The following is an 18,874-nucleotide window of genomic DNA, read 5'->3' on the forward strand; positions in this document are numbered from 1 at the left end:
GCTTATTAGTACGGTTGAACTGGATCATCGAAGGTCAGAAGCAAAGACATTGGTTAATAGAATGGGATTAAATACATAAAGGATATTTGTGTTGTTTAACATTTAATTATTGCAGGTTTGCGTCATATTCTGAGTTGCATTATTTTGATTCATTTTGAGGAATACTGAATCGGTGTGTTTTTTTTGTGTGAGTGAGATGAATTAATGCATATTCATATTTATATTAGAACTACAGTAACATCTTCTGATTTCTGTCACCATGGGGACAGGAGAGCGGTCAATCAATAAATTGGAAAAAAAGCAACTTGCGTTACTTATTTGAAAAAGTAACTCAGATATTCTCTTGTAAATTAAAAAGTAATGCGTTACTTTACTAGTTACTTGAAAAAAGTAATCTGATTACGTAACTTGCGTTACTTGTAATGCGTTACCCCCCAATACTGTTCATTACTGAACTTTGACAGCCCTTGCTGACCACAGAATTCAGATGTGGGTTATTTCAACCTCATATCTCCATCGGATGCTTGGAAGACGATGTAAAAAGAAACAATGACAATGCTAGCATAGATGTAGCTCAGTTGTGCGATTATTAACTGCTTACCTTTGCTCTGACATGCACTGTGAGCTGTAAGGTCTTATATAGACAGGTGTGTGGCTTTCCTAATCAAGTCCAATCAGTATAATCAAACACAGCTGGACTCAAATGAAGGTGTAGAACCATCTCAAGGATGATCAGAAGAAATGGACAGCACCTGAGTTAAATATATGAGTGTCACAGCAAAGGGTCTGAATACTTAGGACCATGTGATATTTCAGTTTTTCTTTTTTAATAAATCTGCAAAAATGTCAACAATTCTATGTTTTTCTGTCAATATGGGGTGCTGTGTGTACATTAATGAGGAAAAAAAATTTACTTAAATGATTTTAGCAAATGGCTGCAATATAACAAAGAGTGAAAAATATAAGGGGGTCTGAATACTTATATAATACTTATATATATATATAGAATTAAAAAATGAAATATATTGAATGCATGAAGTCATATTGTAGGCCTATAGCTGTAGGAGCTTTTTAAAAATAAATTTAATTAATTTAGTTTTGATGTATTTTCAGAAGTGGTCTTGCATAATTGTTGGGAAAAAAACGATATAACCAATCTTAACCAGTATAACCAATATTTTTATCCAATTATATCCACTATAATAAAAATAGACTATTATCAATGAATTATCGACCATAAAGATCCCATTTTCATTCAGTCCAAAAGAATTGCACAATATTGTATATATATATATATATATATATATATATATAGTAAAAACAAGATACAATTTTGCTGTTTTTATGCGAGCAATTTCTAAATCACAATCATAATTTCATTTATCATTGAGCATTAGTAGTTGCTGAATTATTAAGGTCTTGTTGAAGTTGTTTTTACTTATTTTTCAGTTTTTGCTGTTTATTGATGACTTCTGTTTCTTTTCAGTCACTATGCTGTACTTTTTGAGCTTCATTCTGCTTCTAGGTGAGAGAAGCATATAAAGACAATGATTTTTTTATACTGTACAAACTACATATTTTTATCCAGTAATTCCCTAAATCACAGATTAATATTAAGTTTTGTCATTTAGTATGATTTACAAGCCGTTTACCTCATGGTAACCAAAAAAAAAAGTTCCCACAAGTTCAAAAAAGTCAGCTTTTACTATCCTTGTGGGGCATCCGGGTTTACCTGGACCACAAACCCCACTATTTAATCATTAAAACAAATGGGGCATGTGACTCCCCTCAACCTTTGTGTTTTTCAAACAGACAGTGTAGTAAATGCAGCCGTCAGTAAAACCAATCTGATAAGTGACGTTCTGGTGATGTTGGTGGATGGTAATAATGCTCGTTCCGGAAGGGTCGAAATTTACAAGGACAGCGACTGGGGCACCATTTGTGATGAAGGGTTGGACGATGTCGAAGGCAACTTGGTCTGCTATGAGGCAGGCTGCGGTCCTCTCATATTCATACAGCCTAGTGCTTTCTTTGGGGAGGGGGTGGGATCACTGCTGACGGATGACCTAAACAGTTTCTGTAACGAGAGCTCGGTGCTCGACTGCATTTGGGGAAAGATGTTGGACTCATCTGTGACTGTAGGTTACATTCATATTATTATCAAAATCCAACATTATTCCAACACTCTTAAAAATAAAGGTTCCAAAAGGGGGGCTCTGTAGAGGAGTCATTTTGGGTTCCACAAAGAACCTTTTAGTCAACAGTTCTTAAAATAACAACTTGTCATAATGTGGAGAAAATGTTTAAACATTTAAAGAACTTTCCACTATAAAGAACCTTTTGTGCAATGGAAAGGTTCCATGGATGTTAAAGGTTCTTCATGGAACTATAGATTTCAATAAAGAACTTTTATTTTTAAGTGAAAGAACTTATGGGACTTTTAATTTAGCCACCCTTAGGTTACAAGGCGGCAGTGGCATGTGTTCAGGGGACAGTGGGGAACAGTCTGCAACACCACCTGGGGTCTCCTGGACTCATTGATGGTGTGTAAAGAACGTGGCTGTGGAAATCCAATAGCTTCATACTACAATGCTTATTTTGGGCAGGGAACAGGTCCAGTATGGATGGATGGCGTCAGTTGCACTGGTCGTGAGAGTTTGTGTGTTTAGCGGTTGGGGAGTGACCACTTGCACACATGCTGATGATGCTGGAGTCACTTGCTCAGGTAATTATGATCACTTGAACCCCACATGAAACCAAAGAAATACACTTGGAATGTTTACACTAGGGCTGGGTGATATGGGCAAAAAAAAAAAAGATCACGATAAAATTTTTCATATCAGTCGATATAGATAAATCTTGATACATTTCAAATCTTGATTTCTTTCAAGTTTAAAGGCAGATTTTTGCTCCTAAGTGGAAGTTGTAGAAAAAAGTTGTTCAGACCACTAATTGTGGTTTTATATGGTGAAACCATAGGAAATGATGGCAATTAGTAGATTCAATGCCTTCTGACTGTATTGTTGTGCTCAGTGTTTCTCCTGTTTGTCAGCGCTGTTTCATCTGGCTTTAAACTAGTTTAAATCACCGAGTCATTTGTGTTCTTCGCTGAATTCAAGCGTTTTGCACTTCAAATGAGTAGTGCTGTTTCGTTCCGCTTTTGGTGCATAAACATGTTCCACGTGTTCCACCGATATACTGTAAGCGGAATGTACAATGAATTCGCTAGTAAATAACCGCAGCACGAATGTATCTTTATGACAACACGCAGATTAACAAGAAACAGAACACTGCTGTGTGAAAGGAACTGGACCGGACAAGTTCTGTAACGTCATACAGTGAGAGGTCAGTAACTTGCTTGGATGTAATCTGTGTTCCATAAATAGTGCTGCTTCAAAGTCTCAATTTTAAATCTTAGGATGGAAAAATAGGAATTGTCCTATTGCTTAAATGTGATCATTGAACTTTATATGGCTGTGATTTAACTAATTAAACGTGAGCACGTCATGTTTTAAAATAAAAACGCAGTTAGCAATCACCAAATAACCCACATTTATGCCAACATGCCTTGTTTTTTTTATCTACTGATGATGAATAATTAATATTTTGTGTGATTTATGGTGTTTAAATCATACCTGTAAACTCACATTTCAGTCAGGAAAGTTTTATGGCATTTTCCTTTCATGTTACCTCAGTATAATGCCCGTAATAACGTAGTGCTTACTTTATGTAATGGCTATATAATTCTGCTGTTCCACAAGCGCCACCTTGTGGCAAAGAGTGAATTTGCATATTCGCTTATATTCACATTTTACACAGAACAGTGTTGTGAATGTTAACAAGACAAAAAAACTCAATTTGACAAATTTTAGGAAGATTAAAAAAAAATTACATAAAAAAGGTTTTCTGGGGTCGGGGGGCCTACTGTAATGATGTAGCCCAGGGGCCTTTGGTTATCTTAAAGGGTTAGTTCACCCAAAAATGGAAATTCTGTCATTAGTTACTCACCCTCATGTCGTTCCAAACACGTAAGACCTCCGTTCATCTTCGGAACACAAATTAAGATATTTTTGATGCATTCTAACAGCTCTCTGACCCTCATAGACAGCAAGGGTACTACCACGATCAACGTCCAGAATCGTAGCAAGGAGATCGGTAAAATGATCCATGTGACATCAGGGTTTCAACCGTAATATTATGAAGCTACGAGAATACTTTTTGTGCGCAAAAGAAAAAAAAATTTATTCAACAATTCGTGTCCTCCACATCACCCTAGCGCCATTTTGGAGAGTATCCACTGAACGCAAACAGAGTATGCACAGAACAACATACACTGTTTGCGTTCAGTGGATACTCTCCAAAATGGCGCTACGGGTGACGCTAGGGTTGAGCTAAACTGATCCAGTTAAGTTCCAGAAGTTACTGCAAGCATGTGTTGCTGGAACATTTTCACAAACATCCTCCTTTCTCTTCTTCAGAGTTTAGGCTTGCAGATGGCCAAAACACTTGGAGGGTGGAGAGCCACTATAAAAAATTTGGGTGGGGAACTGTTTTGGACAATGGCTGAAATATGTTGGGTGGAGATGTGATCTGCAAACAGATGAGTTGTGGAAGTGCACAATGGTGGATCTGCTTTTGGGAAGGGTTCAGGTACGGCATGGATGTATGATACCACATGCACGGGAACTGAAATCTCCCTGAAAAGATGTATTTCAGGCTATGAGAAAAAGAGTTTGCACAACGATGACGCAGGAGTGGTTTGCAGAGGTATAAGTGGGAGCGACAAACAGAGAACTACGATGATTACGCCAAGACCACACGTCAAATGCAATGTGATTTCATCTGAATTTTTCTTCCTTCAGAGGTGAAACTGGTAAACAGCCAAAGCGTTTGTTATGGCACAGTGTAGGTTCGTTATACTGAAGATTGGGGAACAATATGTCACTACAATTGGGATCTACTGGACGGTATTGTGTTGTGCCGAGAACTCGGCTGTGGTCCTCTTAAAGAGGCATACGCCTCGGCTTATTTTGGGAATGGTACTGGGAACATAGTGATGGATAATGTTCTGTGTACCGGCAGTGAGTCCTCACTGGAGGAGTGCAGTCACTCTACGTCTGTAAACAGCCTCTGTACACATTCACAGGATGCTGGAGTCATCTGCAGAGGTAAATTCAAACAAAAAGAGGTTTGAAATGAACAAATGTACTTATATATACAAATATGTTGCACATGTTTGCAAACACCTAGTTTTGATGCAAGAAAAGATTAGGATCATGTTCAAAACTGCATATTTTTCATCTGCAGAGGTAAATTCAAACAAAAAGAGGTTTGAAATGAACAAATGTACTTATACAAATATGTTGCACATGTTTGCAAACACCTAGTTTTGATGCAAGAAAAGATTAGGATCATGTTCAAAACTGCATATTTCGGAGCATGTTGTCACACTTTTTACCGCAAACCTTAAAGTCTTGAATACAAACAAGCTTTTGGACGTTTCCACCAATATGGACCATTTTCAAATTGTATTATTTTTGCACTGTCATTTACTCCAATAGAAAAAAGGGGGGGAGGGGCACACAGTAGCACTTCTACGGCTTACCAAAAGTGAAAAAAAGAAATATAGAGAGATTTATTACACTGATCAAAAGAGAGAATTATTATTTCATTACATTTATATAGCGCTTTTCTAGGCACTCAAAGCGCTTTACATTGTCAGGGGTATCTCCTCATCCACCACCAGTGTGCAGGATCCACCTGGATGATGAGACCACCACACACCAGCCAGAACGCCCACCACACACCAGCTTATTGGTGGAGAGGAGACAGAGTGATGAAGCCAATCAGTAGATATGGGGATTGTTAGGAGGCCATGATGATGATCAGAGGCCAATGGGGTTTTTAATGACCACAGAGAGTCAGGACTTCGGTTTACATCTCATCCGAAGGACGGTGCTTGTTGACAGTATAGTGTCCCCATCACTATACTGGGGCATTAGGACCCACACAGACCACAGGGTGAGCACCCCTTGTTGGCCTCACTAACACCTCTTCCAGCAGCCACCTAGTTTTCCCAGGAGGTCTCCCATCCAGGTACTGACCAGGCTCAGCCCTGCTTAGCTTCAGTGGGCAACCAGTCTTGGGCTACAGGGTGATATGGCTGCCGGCCATAAAACTTGACAAATTATGTCAAATTAGCTGTCATTCCCTCAGCCGTTGCATTAGAAACACTCACACAGTAGCGTTAACTAATTTTCTGTCATTTAATCATTTAAGTGTACTGTTATATATGTGCATTTTCTTTTTTAAATAATAAAAAATTTATAGATTTACAATGTCAATAACTGTGAAACACATCATCACAGTCTGTGAAAAGGGTTAAACACTATAGGGTTAGTTGTCCAGAAAAAAAGTAGTTTATTTACATTTTCTGTGACAACATGACCCTATAGTGTTTTACAATGGGAATTTGCCTTAATAAAATTTTGTCATAATAATATATATATATATATAAAAAATCTAACATAAATCAATTCATGCATAATAACAACAATTAACAATTAAATGTGTGAAAGGTGCTTTGGCCATCAAATTTAAATTAAATAACTGATACATTTTGCATATAAACTTGTGACAACCTGCTCTAACCTGAAATATATGTATACAGTGTATATACTGTGTGTGTGTGTATATATATATATATATATATATATATATATATGTATATATATGAACTATATATTCTTACATGAATGCCCTCTGAGATGTGTTGTCACTTACTTTGTCTCTCAGAAGTGAGATTGGTAGATGGAGACAGCATTTGTTCTGGAAGGGTGGAGGTTCTTAGAAACAACCAGTGGGGAACTGTTTGTGGCCACAGCTGGGATATGACTGACACTGTAGTAGTCTGTAGAGAGCTGGGCTGTGGAAGTCCGGTAGAGGTAAACAAAGGTGCTTATGGAAGTGGTATTGGACCAATATGGAAGGATGATGTGAAATGTACAGGCACGGAGTCAACATTGAAGAACTGCAGCTCAAACGGATGGGGAGTTAAAAACTTTATTTACTTGAAATGAGCTTGAACCGAAATCGAATAAAATAGAAAAAAATGTAAACTTACTTTATTACAGGTAGTTGCCAGAGCAACATTTCTAATTTTCATTCAGTTTAATTTCAGTTTACATAAAATAACTAATATTAAAACTGAAATAAAATCATAAAAACTATGCACACACTACAGAAAAAAGCAAAAAAAACATTTACATTTTCTGTGACAACATGCCCCTATAGTGTCCTACGTGGGAATTTGCCTTAATAAAATGTAATAAAATGTCATAAAATATAATCTTACAAAAAAAGATCAAACATAAAACAATTAATGCAAATATGTGAAAGGTGGCCAACAAATTGAAACGTACTCATTTATAAATTGTGCATATATAAACACGTGACAACCTGCTCTGACCTGAAATGTATACAGTACAGTATATATGTATATACCGTATATAGAGTTATTCTTACATGCATGTCATCTGAGATGTGGTCACTTACTCTGTCTCTCAGAAGTGAGATTGGTAGATGGAGACAGCATTTGTTCTGGAAGGGTGGAGGTTCTTAGAAACAACCAGTGGGGAACTGTTTGTGGCCACAGCTGGGATATGACTGACACTGTAGTAGTCTGTAGAGAGCTGGGCTGTGGAAGTCCGGTAGAGGTAAACAAAGGTGCTTATGGAAGTGGTATTGGACCAATATGGAAGGATGATGTGAAATGTACAGGCACGGAGTCAACATTGAAGAACTGCAGCTCAAACGGATGGGGAGTTCATGACTGTGAGCATGCAAATGATGCAGGCGTTGTCTGCCGAGGTGAACTTCCTGACAGCATTTTCTTACTTTTTTACATGTATATATTTTCAAAATATATATATCCATGTATGACAACTTTATCATTTTAATTAGGGCTGTATTAATTTTACTCTGACAATTATTCAATATTGCAACAACATTGCAACTGGATTTGGTGCAATGCATAACAACTTCTATAGACCTCCTTAGTAAAAAGTTCATAACAAGAAAAATGTCATAAAAATAAATAAATAAAATTCCACAAAATACATTGGGAGTTAGGGCTGCACAATTTGAGGGGAAATTAAATTGTGACTTTACTAATAAAAATTGTGTTTTATTATTATTATTTTTTTTATGGCTGCACATTTTGGCCAATAATTTTGTGATTATATATCAATATGACTATAGTAATAATAATAATAATAATAATAATAATAATAATGAGACAAAAATAATAAATATTACTAGTGTAATCAGGGTTATTATAGTTAACTAAAACTATGACCATAAAAAACTTTATTTACTTGAAATGAGCTTGAACCGAAATCGAATAAAATAGAAAAAGATGTAAACTTACTTTATTACAGGTAGTTGCCAGAGCAACATTTCTAATTTTCATTAAGTTTAATTTCAGTTTACATAAAATAACTAATATTAAAACTGAAATAAAATCATAAAAACTATGCACACACTAAAAAAGCAAAAACTAACAAAAATAGCAAAGACACGCAACAAAACCACAAACAATTTAACTTGCATTAAAATGAAAACAAAATATAAAAATAAAAACAAATTATTATGCATTATTATTATTAACTATAAAAATATCTCAGTGATACTAAAATAACACTAATTGGAATATTTCACTGTAAAGATAACAATAATAATACATTTGAAAACACTGAATTATTAGCTGCTTGTGCATAAATTAACAGTGTTGTGCTTCATTTTGAAACACTAGCACATATTTGATCGGTTTCAATTGCAGACTTTGTGATTTGATAATCACAGCAAGTCAGATCGCAATTTCGGTTTTATTTCGATGATTCATGCAGCTCTACTGTGTATTATTACAATTACAATCAATAATTAAATTCTGTTTCGAATACATTGAATTATCATTGTTTATTATTAATGTATGCATAGAGATGGATCAGGAACTCTTCTGACTTCTTTCTAGAGGTACGGTTGGTGAATACGAATAACCACTGTCAGGGCACAGTGCAGGTGTATCATGACGGCTGGTGGCGAACAGTGTGCCACAACAGCTGGGACATCGCAGATGGTTTAGTGCTCTGTAGAGAGCTGGGCTGTGGTGGGAACGCACAGCCCTTGGCAAGTGCATATTTTGGGCCTGGTGATGGACCAATATGGATGGATTCACTCAGATGCAAAGGTGATGAGTCAAACCTGAGGAAATGCCAGTTTGGTGGGTGGGGAAACCATCAATGCATTCATGCATATGATGCAGGAATCATCTGCAGAGGTGCGTCCATGTCCAAACCCATACAATACATCAGTCCTCTATGGAAGCTTGTTTTGTTTTTTCACAATTCTTACAGTTTGTATCTCACATTTCAGATTTTTTTTCACAAAATTCTGAAGAAAAAAGTCTGAATTACTAGGTATAAACTCTGAATCATGAGCTGCTCGCGAGTAATTTAACACAGTGCTGCGCTTCACTGTAAAACACCTTGGCGATCTGATAAACGCATTTCTGAGTTTCTGTCTCTCGCTATTCTGAGAAAAAAGTCAGAACTGAAAAAAGTTGCAAGTACCTTTTTTATTTTTTATTTTGTGGCAGAAACAAAACAAAACAAAACAAAAAAGCTAAATGTAAACTCAGACTTCTGGGGAAAAATGTTAAAATTGCCAGATATAAACTCGGAATTGCGATAAATGCAGAATTCTGATTTTTTTTTTTATTTAAAAAAATTGCAAATGTAATCTCATAATACTGAGGAAAAAGACAGAACTGAGAGATGTAAACTCGGAATTGTGAGAAAAGGGCAGAATTCTGAGCTTATATCTTGCAATTCTGACTTTTTTTCTCCGAATTCTGAATTTACATTTCTAAATTTGATTCTGAGAAAAAGCCTGAATTGTGAAATAAAAAGAAATACCTGTTTTCTTTTCTTTTTTTTTTTTTACTCAGGCTTCCATAGTTCTCTGCATTTGCAAATATTAACCAAATGTATTTCTATGCAAACATAAAATGATATACAAAAACAATATCACATAATCAAATAAGCTACTTAGCTATAATAATGTTGCAACAACAACAAAAAATGTGGTTCAGTTATCTTAATTTAAATCAGTACATGGGATTTTATCACCATGTCAACATTTGCTATAAATGATATCTCTCTTTTACAGAAGTTAAAAATGTGCTCAGGATTGAGGTGAACGCTGACTCTGTCCAGTAGTTTTGTCATGTGTGAAGGTGTCATTGGGGTTTACGTCAAAGTAACAAATATTTATAATTCAATTACATTTTTTTTAATGTCTATTCGTGTCATTGAGTGCCTGTTGTCTCGTTCATCTGAATTGCACAGATCAAGGAAGAGCTCAAAAAGAATGGAAATTTCTCTTTCAAGTGGAGAACTCAGTTGGATGGGCAAGTGTTTCAGGAAAAGAAATTATTTGATCCCTGACAGGTTTGTAAACTCTTTCTGAATGGGCTTATTTTAAAGATACAACTTGAATGTAGAACTTTATTCAAATTGTTGCAGGTCTGTTATTTCAACAGGAGCCATAGAAGAAATGACCTTTCATGACAAATTCAACAACTTGCAGAATCATCCTGATGATGAAGAAATTCTAGAAGTGTTTGTATACTAAAAAGGATTCATATATTTTACCGCATATGAAATAAAGCATACTATGAAGAACATTTGTTAAGGTTGCAGCAGGTCAACGACAGTGAAAGTCTGTAATCATTTCGCATACATTGATGCTTCTGTGTCACTGGCCATTTCAGATTTTTTTTCACAAAATTCTGAAGAAAAAAGTCTGAATTACTAGGTATAAACTCTGAATCATGAGCTGCTCGCGAGTAATTTAACACAGTGCTGCGCTTCACTGTAAAACACCTTGGCGATCTGATAAACGCATTTCTGAGTTTCTGTCTCTCGCTATTCTGAGAAAAAAGTCAGAACTGAAAAAAGTTGCAAGTACCTTTTTTATTTTTTATTTTGTGGCAGAAACAAAACAAAACAAAACAAAAAAGCTAAATGTAAACTCAGACTTCTGGGGAAAAATGTTAAAATTGCCAGATATAAACTCGGAATTGCGATAAATGCAGAATTCTGATTTTTTTTTTTATTTAAAAAAATTGCAAATGTAATCTCATAATACTGAGGAAAAAGACAGAACTGAGAGATGTAAACTCGGAATTGTGAGAAAAGGGCAGAATTCTGAGCTTATATCTTGCAATTCTGACTTTTTTTCTCAGAATTCTGAATTTACATTTCTAAATTTGATTCTGAGAAAAAGCCTGAATTGTGAAATAAAAAGAAATACCTGTTTTCTTTTCTTTTTTTTTTTTTACTCAGGCTTCCATAGTTCTCTGCATTTGCAAATATTAACCAAATGTATTTCTATGCAAACATAAAATGATATACAAAAACAATATCACATAATCAAATAAGCTACTTAGCTATAATAATGTTGCAACAACAACAAAAAATGTGGTTCAGTTATCTTAATTTAAATCAGTACATGGGATTTTATCACCATGTCAACATTTGCTATAAATGATATCTCTCTTTTACAGAAGTTAAAAATGTGCTCAGGATTGAGGTGAACGCTGACTCTGTCCAGTAGTTTTGTCATGTGTGAAGGTGTCATTGGGGTTTACGTCAAAGTAACAAATATTTATAATTCAATTACATTTTTTTTAATGTCTATTCGTGTCATTGAGTGCCTGTTGTCTCGTTCATCTGAATTGCACAGATCAAGGAAGAGCTCAAAAAGAATGGAAATTTCTCTTTCAAGTGGAGAACTCAGTTGGATGGGCAAGTGTTTCAGGAAAAGAAATTATTTGATCCCTGACAGGTTTGTAAACTCTTTCTGAATGGGCTTATTTTAAAGATACAACTTGAATGTAGAACTTTATTCAAATTGTTGCAGGTCTGTTATTTCAACAGGAGCCATAGAAGAAATGACCTTTCATGACAAATTCAACAACTCTTGCAGAATCATCCTGATGATGAAGAAATTCTAGAAGTGTTTGTATACTAAAAAGGATTCATATATTTTACAGCATATGAAATAAAGCATACTATGAAGAACATTTGTTAAGGTTGCAGCAGGTCAACGACAGTGAAAGTCTGTAATCATTTCGCATACATTGATGCTTCTGTGTCACTGGCCATTGTTTTATTACTTTCATTGGTTGGAAGTGAAAGGAAAATAAAAATGTAAAACTGATTTTCTTTACATGTTAAATGTTTATTTGCTTTCTGATTGAATATATTTCATATATTCATACACCAACCTCCTAAAATAAGTCACATAATTTGCTTAACTGTGTATTCATGTATATGGTGTTACATTTCTTTACATAAACAAATGTTTCCAGAGTAAAGCGGATTAATCAAATATATAATAAATTAATGAATAATAATAATAAAAAAAAAGTTATTCCACTTTGTTCGTTTTCCTGACTTTGCTCCAGGACATTGTATTTATTTTCCATTTATACAGTTTTCAGTATTGTAGACTGAAGCAACAGAAAGATCAGCATTAGTTATAATTAGGATTTGACAGTGTGCAAGAGGTGCTTGTACACCCGAAATCCTGCCGCTTGCACGTGCACAGCTCTTAGTAGCAATTATAAATATTAGAAACATTAATATATGGCATTAGCCATATACAGTAAATCTTACGCACGCACTAAGGTGAGCCACATGACTTCTCCCTGCTTTCACACTCAACATTAGCCTAGCTTTCAGAAGCGCCTGTCGGGCTTTAAAACTCATTTGTCATCACCAGTTGCAAAAATCATCATCTTTTGTATTCATGTTCAGATTTTGAAGGCATTTTTAGATGTACTTCAGGGTGTTTTGCATGTAGACTGATGCCGCTCTATGCTGGGGGCGGGGCGTGGCGGTTTAGATTTATGATAACTAATTAGGTCATAACTTGGTGATATTAGTGTAATAATAAGTCCAAACGAATGTCCAAAATAAAATAAAATAAAACTCACTCCTTCTTGGCACCCTGACTGTGCGGCTGCCTAGTTCACAAGGCATGCCTCAGCCCTGCCTGTGAATATAACAGGTTTATAATTAAAATCAACAATGCATAAATATTTACATATATGAGACACCCAACACCTCCCAGTTTACAAACCTGTGGCTGTTCTCTGCTGGTGAAATACCTGCTCATCAGGCTGTATTCTCCAGTTCACACTATAATTCCCTTTACTTTCAACCACATGCCTCATCTGTGAAAATCAGGGAAATTGTAGTAAGAAAACACTCAAGCTCTTAAAAATAAAGGTTCTTCACGATACCATAGAAGAACCTTTTTGTCTAAATGGTTCCATAAAGAACCTTTAACATTTGAAGAAAGGTTCTTTGTGGCGAAAGAAGGTTCTTCAGATTACAAAAAGGTAAGAAAGAGATGGTTCTTTAAAGAACCTTTGACTGAATGGTTCTTTGTGGAACCCAAAATGGTTCTTCTATGGCATCGCTTGAAGAACCTTTTGAAGCACCTTTATTTTTAAGAGTGTAGAGTGAATACACACATTGAGCACACTTTTTGTCCTTTCACTTTATCAAAAGGTTTAAACTTGATCTTTTTATTTATTTATTTATCTATTATCTATTTTTATTGCAAAGTGTGTTTGATAAAAGTTAACATGAACCTTACCATATCCAGAAGCTTATTCTTGATATCTGGATCATTGACATTGACTCCAGTCTTGGCCTTCACCACAATCCTCACCACAACTTTTCTCACAGTTTCTGTGAAGTGAAATATTGACAAGGAAAAATGATTTGTCATAATGGCATCTAGTCATTGCATTTGTCAGGAAAACTTGGATGGGAATGGCATAATTCTTAACCTTCCCCTTGTGTTTAAAAACAGGGTACAACTTCTGTGTTAGGGGTCAAATTGGCATTGGTTTTCAGGCAATCTGCCAACTATGGAAAATGCTACAGATTCATGTAAAAACAGAAAACATCTACTGTGGCCGATCTGAGAAAAAATATAAAATATGTAAGAAATCGAATAATTCCCATCTGATTTTATTGTGTTAAAGGTCAATTTGTCCGACGCATCTATATGTTCAGAATTATCTGAGGTGCAAAGTATAAATAGCATTTAGCATAATTTGTACTTGGTGTAAGTAGTTGCTATTTGTACTTCCCCTGCCTTTTTGAAATGTCTATTTCTAAAACCCTTGTGAGGGTAAAATAGTTTCTCTTCAATGCTGCAACACTCTAATAATTGAGATCTAAAAAAACTAACAACCAAAACTCAAACAGATGAAGAAACCGTGAATTTTCCTTGGATGATTCAGAAGACATTTCATAAGTTCTCATGTATTTCATATTTTAATGTCTGACAAGTTAAAATAAAGGATTTATGTTTTTTTAACCCTTTAGTGTTTTCCAGAGTGTTGATTTTTGTCAAAATGCATGGAATCCATTGAGGGTCAATTGGGAAGTCTGTATGACCCCTACACAAAGGTTTCCAAAATTTCCATCTATGTGTTGAACCTTTGCATGCACATTCATGACCCTAAATGAGAAATATTCACCAAATTTTAAGAAGAAATAAACAGTTTAACCAGTATTTAAGCAGTTTGAAAATCAAGTGTTGGTCAATCTGACCCTAACACAATAGGAGGGTTAAGCTATACATCATTTGAGAGGCTCATATGTAAGTTGATCTTACTTTGGCAAAAAACTCCCGCATGAAGCCCATCCAAACAACTGCTCACACCCCATCCAGTAAAAGGACAGTCCCGCACTGTCAACTCCTTTCCTGTACAGGCCAGCTGATCCATCCATATTTGTCCTGAAGGTTGGACATACGCCTTCGGCTCTGCAATGTCTCCACAGTAAAGCTCTTGACACAACACTGTAGCATCTGCTAGATCCCAGCCCGAGTGACACACTGCACCCCACTGCTCATTATACCGAATCTGAACTCTGCCATCACACTCACTGGAACCATCGACCAGCTTCACATCTGTTGAAAGAGTTTTACATGTTAATATTTGCACTCTTCAAGACCCATCTGTGCCCATCAGATGTTTAAATCAGAGAGCAGACAAAATCTTGAAAAGGCAATTAATTTTCTAAGAATCGCTGAGTTCTGTTTAGCATAAAGCTATTTTATACTAAATATACACATAATAAAAGCTGCATAATAAAAACAATAATACTGTTTGTGTGATGTCTGTACTTTTTACAGAATCTAAATTAGAATTAAGAACTGTGCTTAAGTTATCTATTATTCCAGCATTATCAATTTTGAATTTGTATACATGTAAATTTGAGTTTTGACTAAACCAAAGTTTACTGACTTAAAAGAATAGTTCACCAAAAATGAAAATTCTGCTAGTTGAACTACATCTTGAATGCAATGGTAACACTTTATAATAAGATCCCATGAATTAATGTTAGTTATGAGCAATATCTTTTTATAGTATTTATTAATCTTTAATTAAAAATACAAAACTCTTTAAAAATAAATGTTCCAAAAGAAGGTTTTGGTCCCATAGAAAAAACATTTTTGGTTATCCGGAGAACTTTTCAGTGAACATTTCTTGAAAGAACCATTTTCTTCTCAGTGTAAAGAACATTTTAATAATCTAAAGAACCTTCTTCTGCTATAAAGAATCTTTAGTGGAATGGAAAGGTTCTATAGATGTTAAAGGTTCTTCAAGAAACCATCAATGCCAATAAAGAACCTTTATTTTTAAGAGTGAACTGTTCATGTCAACTGAGGACCATTAAATAATATTAACAGATACAACTTTTGATTTTAATAATGTTTTAGTAAATGTTGGAATGAATATTAACTAAGATGAATAGATGGTTTAGAAATATTTTTCATTGTTAGTTACTAATGCACTTAATGTTAATGCAACCTTATCATTATGTGTAATCAATGCAGTGTAAGTTGCTTTGGATAAAAGTGGTTACCAAATATCTGGTCCTTCTCTGATCTTAAACTGCTGTTGGAAATTATTCTTTTATGTTTTACATAAAAAAAACAAGAGCATATGGTTTGGAATGGCGTGGGTAGTAATAACAGAATTTCTCTCTAAACTCTAGTTTCAAAGCAACATGCAAAATGCATCCAAGATATTTTAACTCACTGTTGCAGGTGACTCCAGCGTCTTTTAAATGTTTGCAGCTCTGTATTCCCCATTTTGTTGATGCACAGGTCACAAGTGAAGCCTCAGTCCCAGTACATTGTACATCACCCATCCATACTGGTCCTATACCTGGTCCAAAATAAGCAGCATTCTTTGCCTCAATTACATTCCCACAATTCAGTTCTTTACACACCACTGCAGCATCTGTTCGATCCCAGCCATCATCACACACTGTTCCCCACTGACCGTCATGAAGAACCTCCACTCGTCCAGAACAAGAGTTAGTGCCATTTATCAACCTAATAAAGGATAACACTTAAAACAGAGTAAGGGGTTAGAAAAGTTTGGTTTTATTCAGTATATGCAATATTTACATAGCTTTCATCCACCTTCACAGATGACTCCAGCGTCTTCTGAATGCTCACAGTCATGTATTCCCCATCCAAGTGTCCTACAGTTCATCAGTGAAGACTCCGTGCCAGTGCAGTTGATCTCATCCATCCATATTTCTCCTGAACCTTCTCCAAAATAAGCTTCAGTCATTGCCTCGATCACATTCCCACAACCAATCTCTCTACACACCACTGCAGCATGTGATTGATCCCAGCCATCATCACACACTGTTCCCCACTGACCATCATGAAGAACCTCCACTCGCCCAGAACAAAAATCGATACCATTCGTCAGCCTCAGAAAAGATTCGACTGGAGTTCCATTTCCGAAATCTGTATGAATTATAAAACACGTTATGGGCATCCACAACATACTTCAATGACATACTACAATCATTTAAAATCTTCTTCATACCCAATATGAGAATGAGCCACAAAGAATTAAACATTGTGCCCTGAAAGAAATACAAAATTATTACTTTGACTCTCTTAAGTTAAAAATCAGAAAATTATGCAACTTCAGTGTTTTTATTGTTTAAAAGTAGGTTTTGCACATTTCTGACACAAAATATCGACACATTAATTTTTACCAACCAGGAACCCTTTTTTTATTGTGCATACTATTTCAGTAGAGTACAATTTCAAAGTCATTTTCATAATTTAGTAACTCCAAATTACACAATTAATTAACAAAAAGAGTGAAAAGGAGAAAATACATAATTTTTGATAAGCAAACAAAATCAACTACACCAGAAATAATCATAAATGTTATCAGAATCGAATATAAAACAGTATCTAATCAAATCTGTAAAATTAAGGAAAATTATTCATTATTAGATTTCTTTACCCTGTTAATATGCCAGTCCCTTCAGAAGTGTCTTTGTCTCTGTGATGGCGTGAGATCAAGTTAAGGAGGTTTCAAGCTGATTTCATTTAGTTGTAGAATCAGATGAGGTCTTGGCTCCTCCCCTCCGATTTCCTTACAAGACAGTGATCAACTTCAAAAATAAACTCTTACTATCAAGCAGTCCATCTTTCAGAATGTAAACCTATTAAAAGCTTGGTTAAATTGAAACCAGGAATGAATTTCTCATCTGCAGTACATTATTGGTTGCACCATTGGATGTTTGAACAACAATCAATGTATATTTTCATGAAGTGAATGCTCTCATATACTACATAATCATATAGCTGTGAAGAGGAGATCTGTCAGTTTTCAAATATTAAATATTTATGGCATCACTTGAATATTTGAGTGGGCCAGTTTCATGAAACTCCCTTTACAAATTTGCAAAGACATGCAAATTACATGGAAAGAAAATGTCAAAATTCACGAGCGCTAGAACTCTAGATTTGATTGTGTTTACATGGACACACTGGCCAACACATCACGCCAGAGGTTCTTATGCACGAGATAAAGAATTGAATTGGAATTTGCCATACCTTTAACTTATACCTGAGATGCAATAAAAACAGTTCCTTCCCATTTCGGGTATGAAAAATGTTCTATATACTGTATGTTTTGTTTAACACCACATTCATACAGCAAGTCAAAAAGCTCAGATATTTATGATCAAACATTGATAAGGTGGAGATAAGCTTGTTGTCAGTATAAGCTCATTTTATGTCCCTGCAAACAAATTACATTCTGCAGAATTTCCCTGAAGAGAATTAGAATGGGAAGTTTGCATATTGTTCAGGTTGAAATAGTAATTTGATTATGTGCAGCACTGAAGAATCCAGCAAAAACATGTTTGAATTCCAAGATGTTTTGTTTATCAAATGTGAATGTCAGTTTTATTTACTTGGTAGATAAAAATGCACACTTGTGTGTAAATTCACATTGATATTAATCAGTTTGGATGATGTTCAGGCTGTGGTCAAGGATGAACAAGAGTAAAACAGTCTGCATAACTGTCACAAATAGACTACCTCAATCCTATAAGAAGTAGTCACAGACAACCATCTAGCCAGGTATTACCCTAAAACATTAGCATATTGATATAATGAATGTTTTCGTATGCATTTAGCATAAGTATGTAATGTGCTAAAATAGACTAAAACTTAGGAAATCTCCCCATTATACTGTTGAAAAGGTCCTTCATTCTAACACGATGTATGTTATTGTTATGTTTAGGTTCACAAAAGATGCATTGAAACAGTTCCAGCAATTACATCTTTAATTAATTTATTTTTTTTAAGTTTTTCAGAAATCAGGGGGGGGGGGGGCGAGTCATGAGGCTTAAATTTTGATTCAAAAACTGACCTAAATAATGAAAGAAAAAAGATG

The 18,874-nt window shown here is 35.2% G+C and overlaps 1 protein-coding gene and 1 pseudogene across 1 annotated transcript; one reads left to right on the forward strand and one right to left on the reverse strand.

Moving 5' to 3' along the window:
• Positions 1–1,491: 1,491 nt before the first annotated feature.
• Positions 1,492–12,038, forward strand: LOC107579403 (deleted in malignant brain tumors 1 protein-like; annotated as a pseudogene).
• A 1,057-nt stretch (positions 12,039–13,095) lies between these two features.
• LOC107581177 (soluble scavenger receptor cysteine-rich domain-containing protein SSC5D-like) lies at positions 13,096–17,504 on the reverse strand. The gene is made up of 8 exons (XM_016266722.1): positions 17,432–17,504; positions 17,000–17,039; positions 16,582–16,917; positions 16,193–16,507; positions 14,761–15,057; positions 13,729–13,823; positions 13,235–13,300; positions 13,096–13,119 (listed from the first exon to the last, which is right to left on the reverse strand). The coding sequence occupies exons 2-8, from the start codon at positions 17,031–17,033 to the stop codon at positions 13,096–13,098; spliced, it is 1,167 nt and encodes a 388-aa protein (XP_016122208.1). The 5' UTR covers positions 17,034–17,039; positions 17,432–17,504.
• Between the last annotated feature and the right edge of the window lie 1,370 nt (positions 17,505–18,874).

The sequence above is a fragment of the Sinocyclocheilus grahami genome, unplaced genomic scaffold, assembly GCF_001515645.1.
Source record: "Sinocyclocheilus grahami isolate Dianchi unplaced genomic scaffold, SAMN03320097.WGS_v1.1 scaffold33.1, whole genome shotgun sequence".
Lineage (NCBI taxonomy): Eukaryota > Metazoa > Chordata > Actinopteri > Cypriniformes > Cyprinidae > Sinocyclocheilus > Sinocyclocheilus grahami.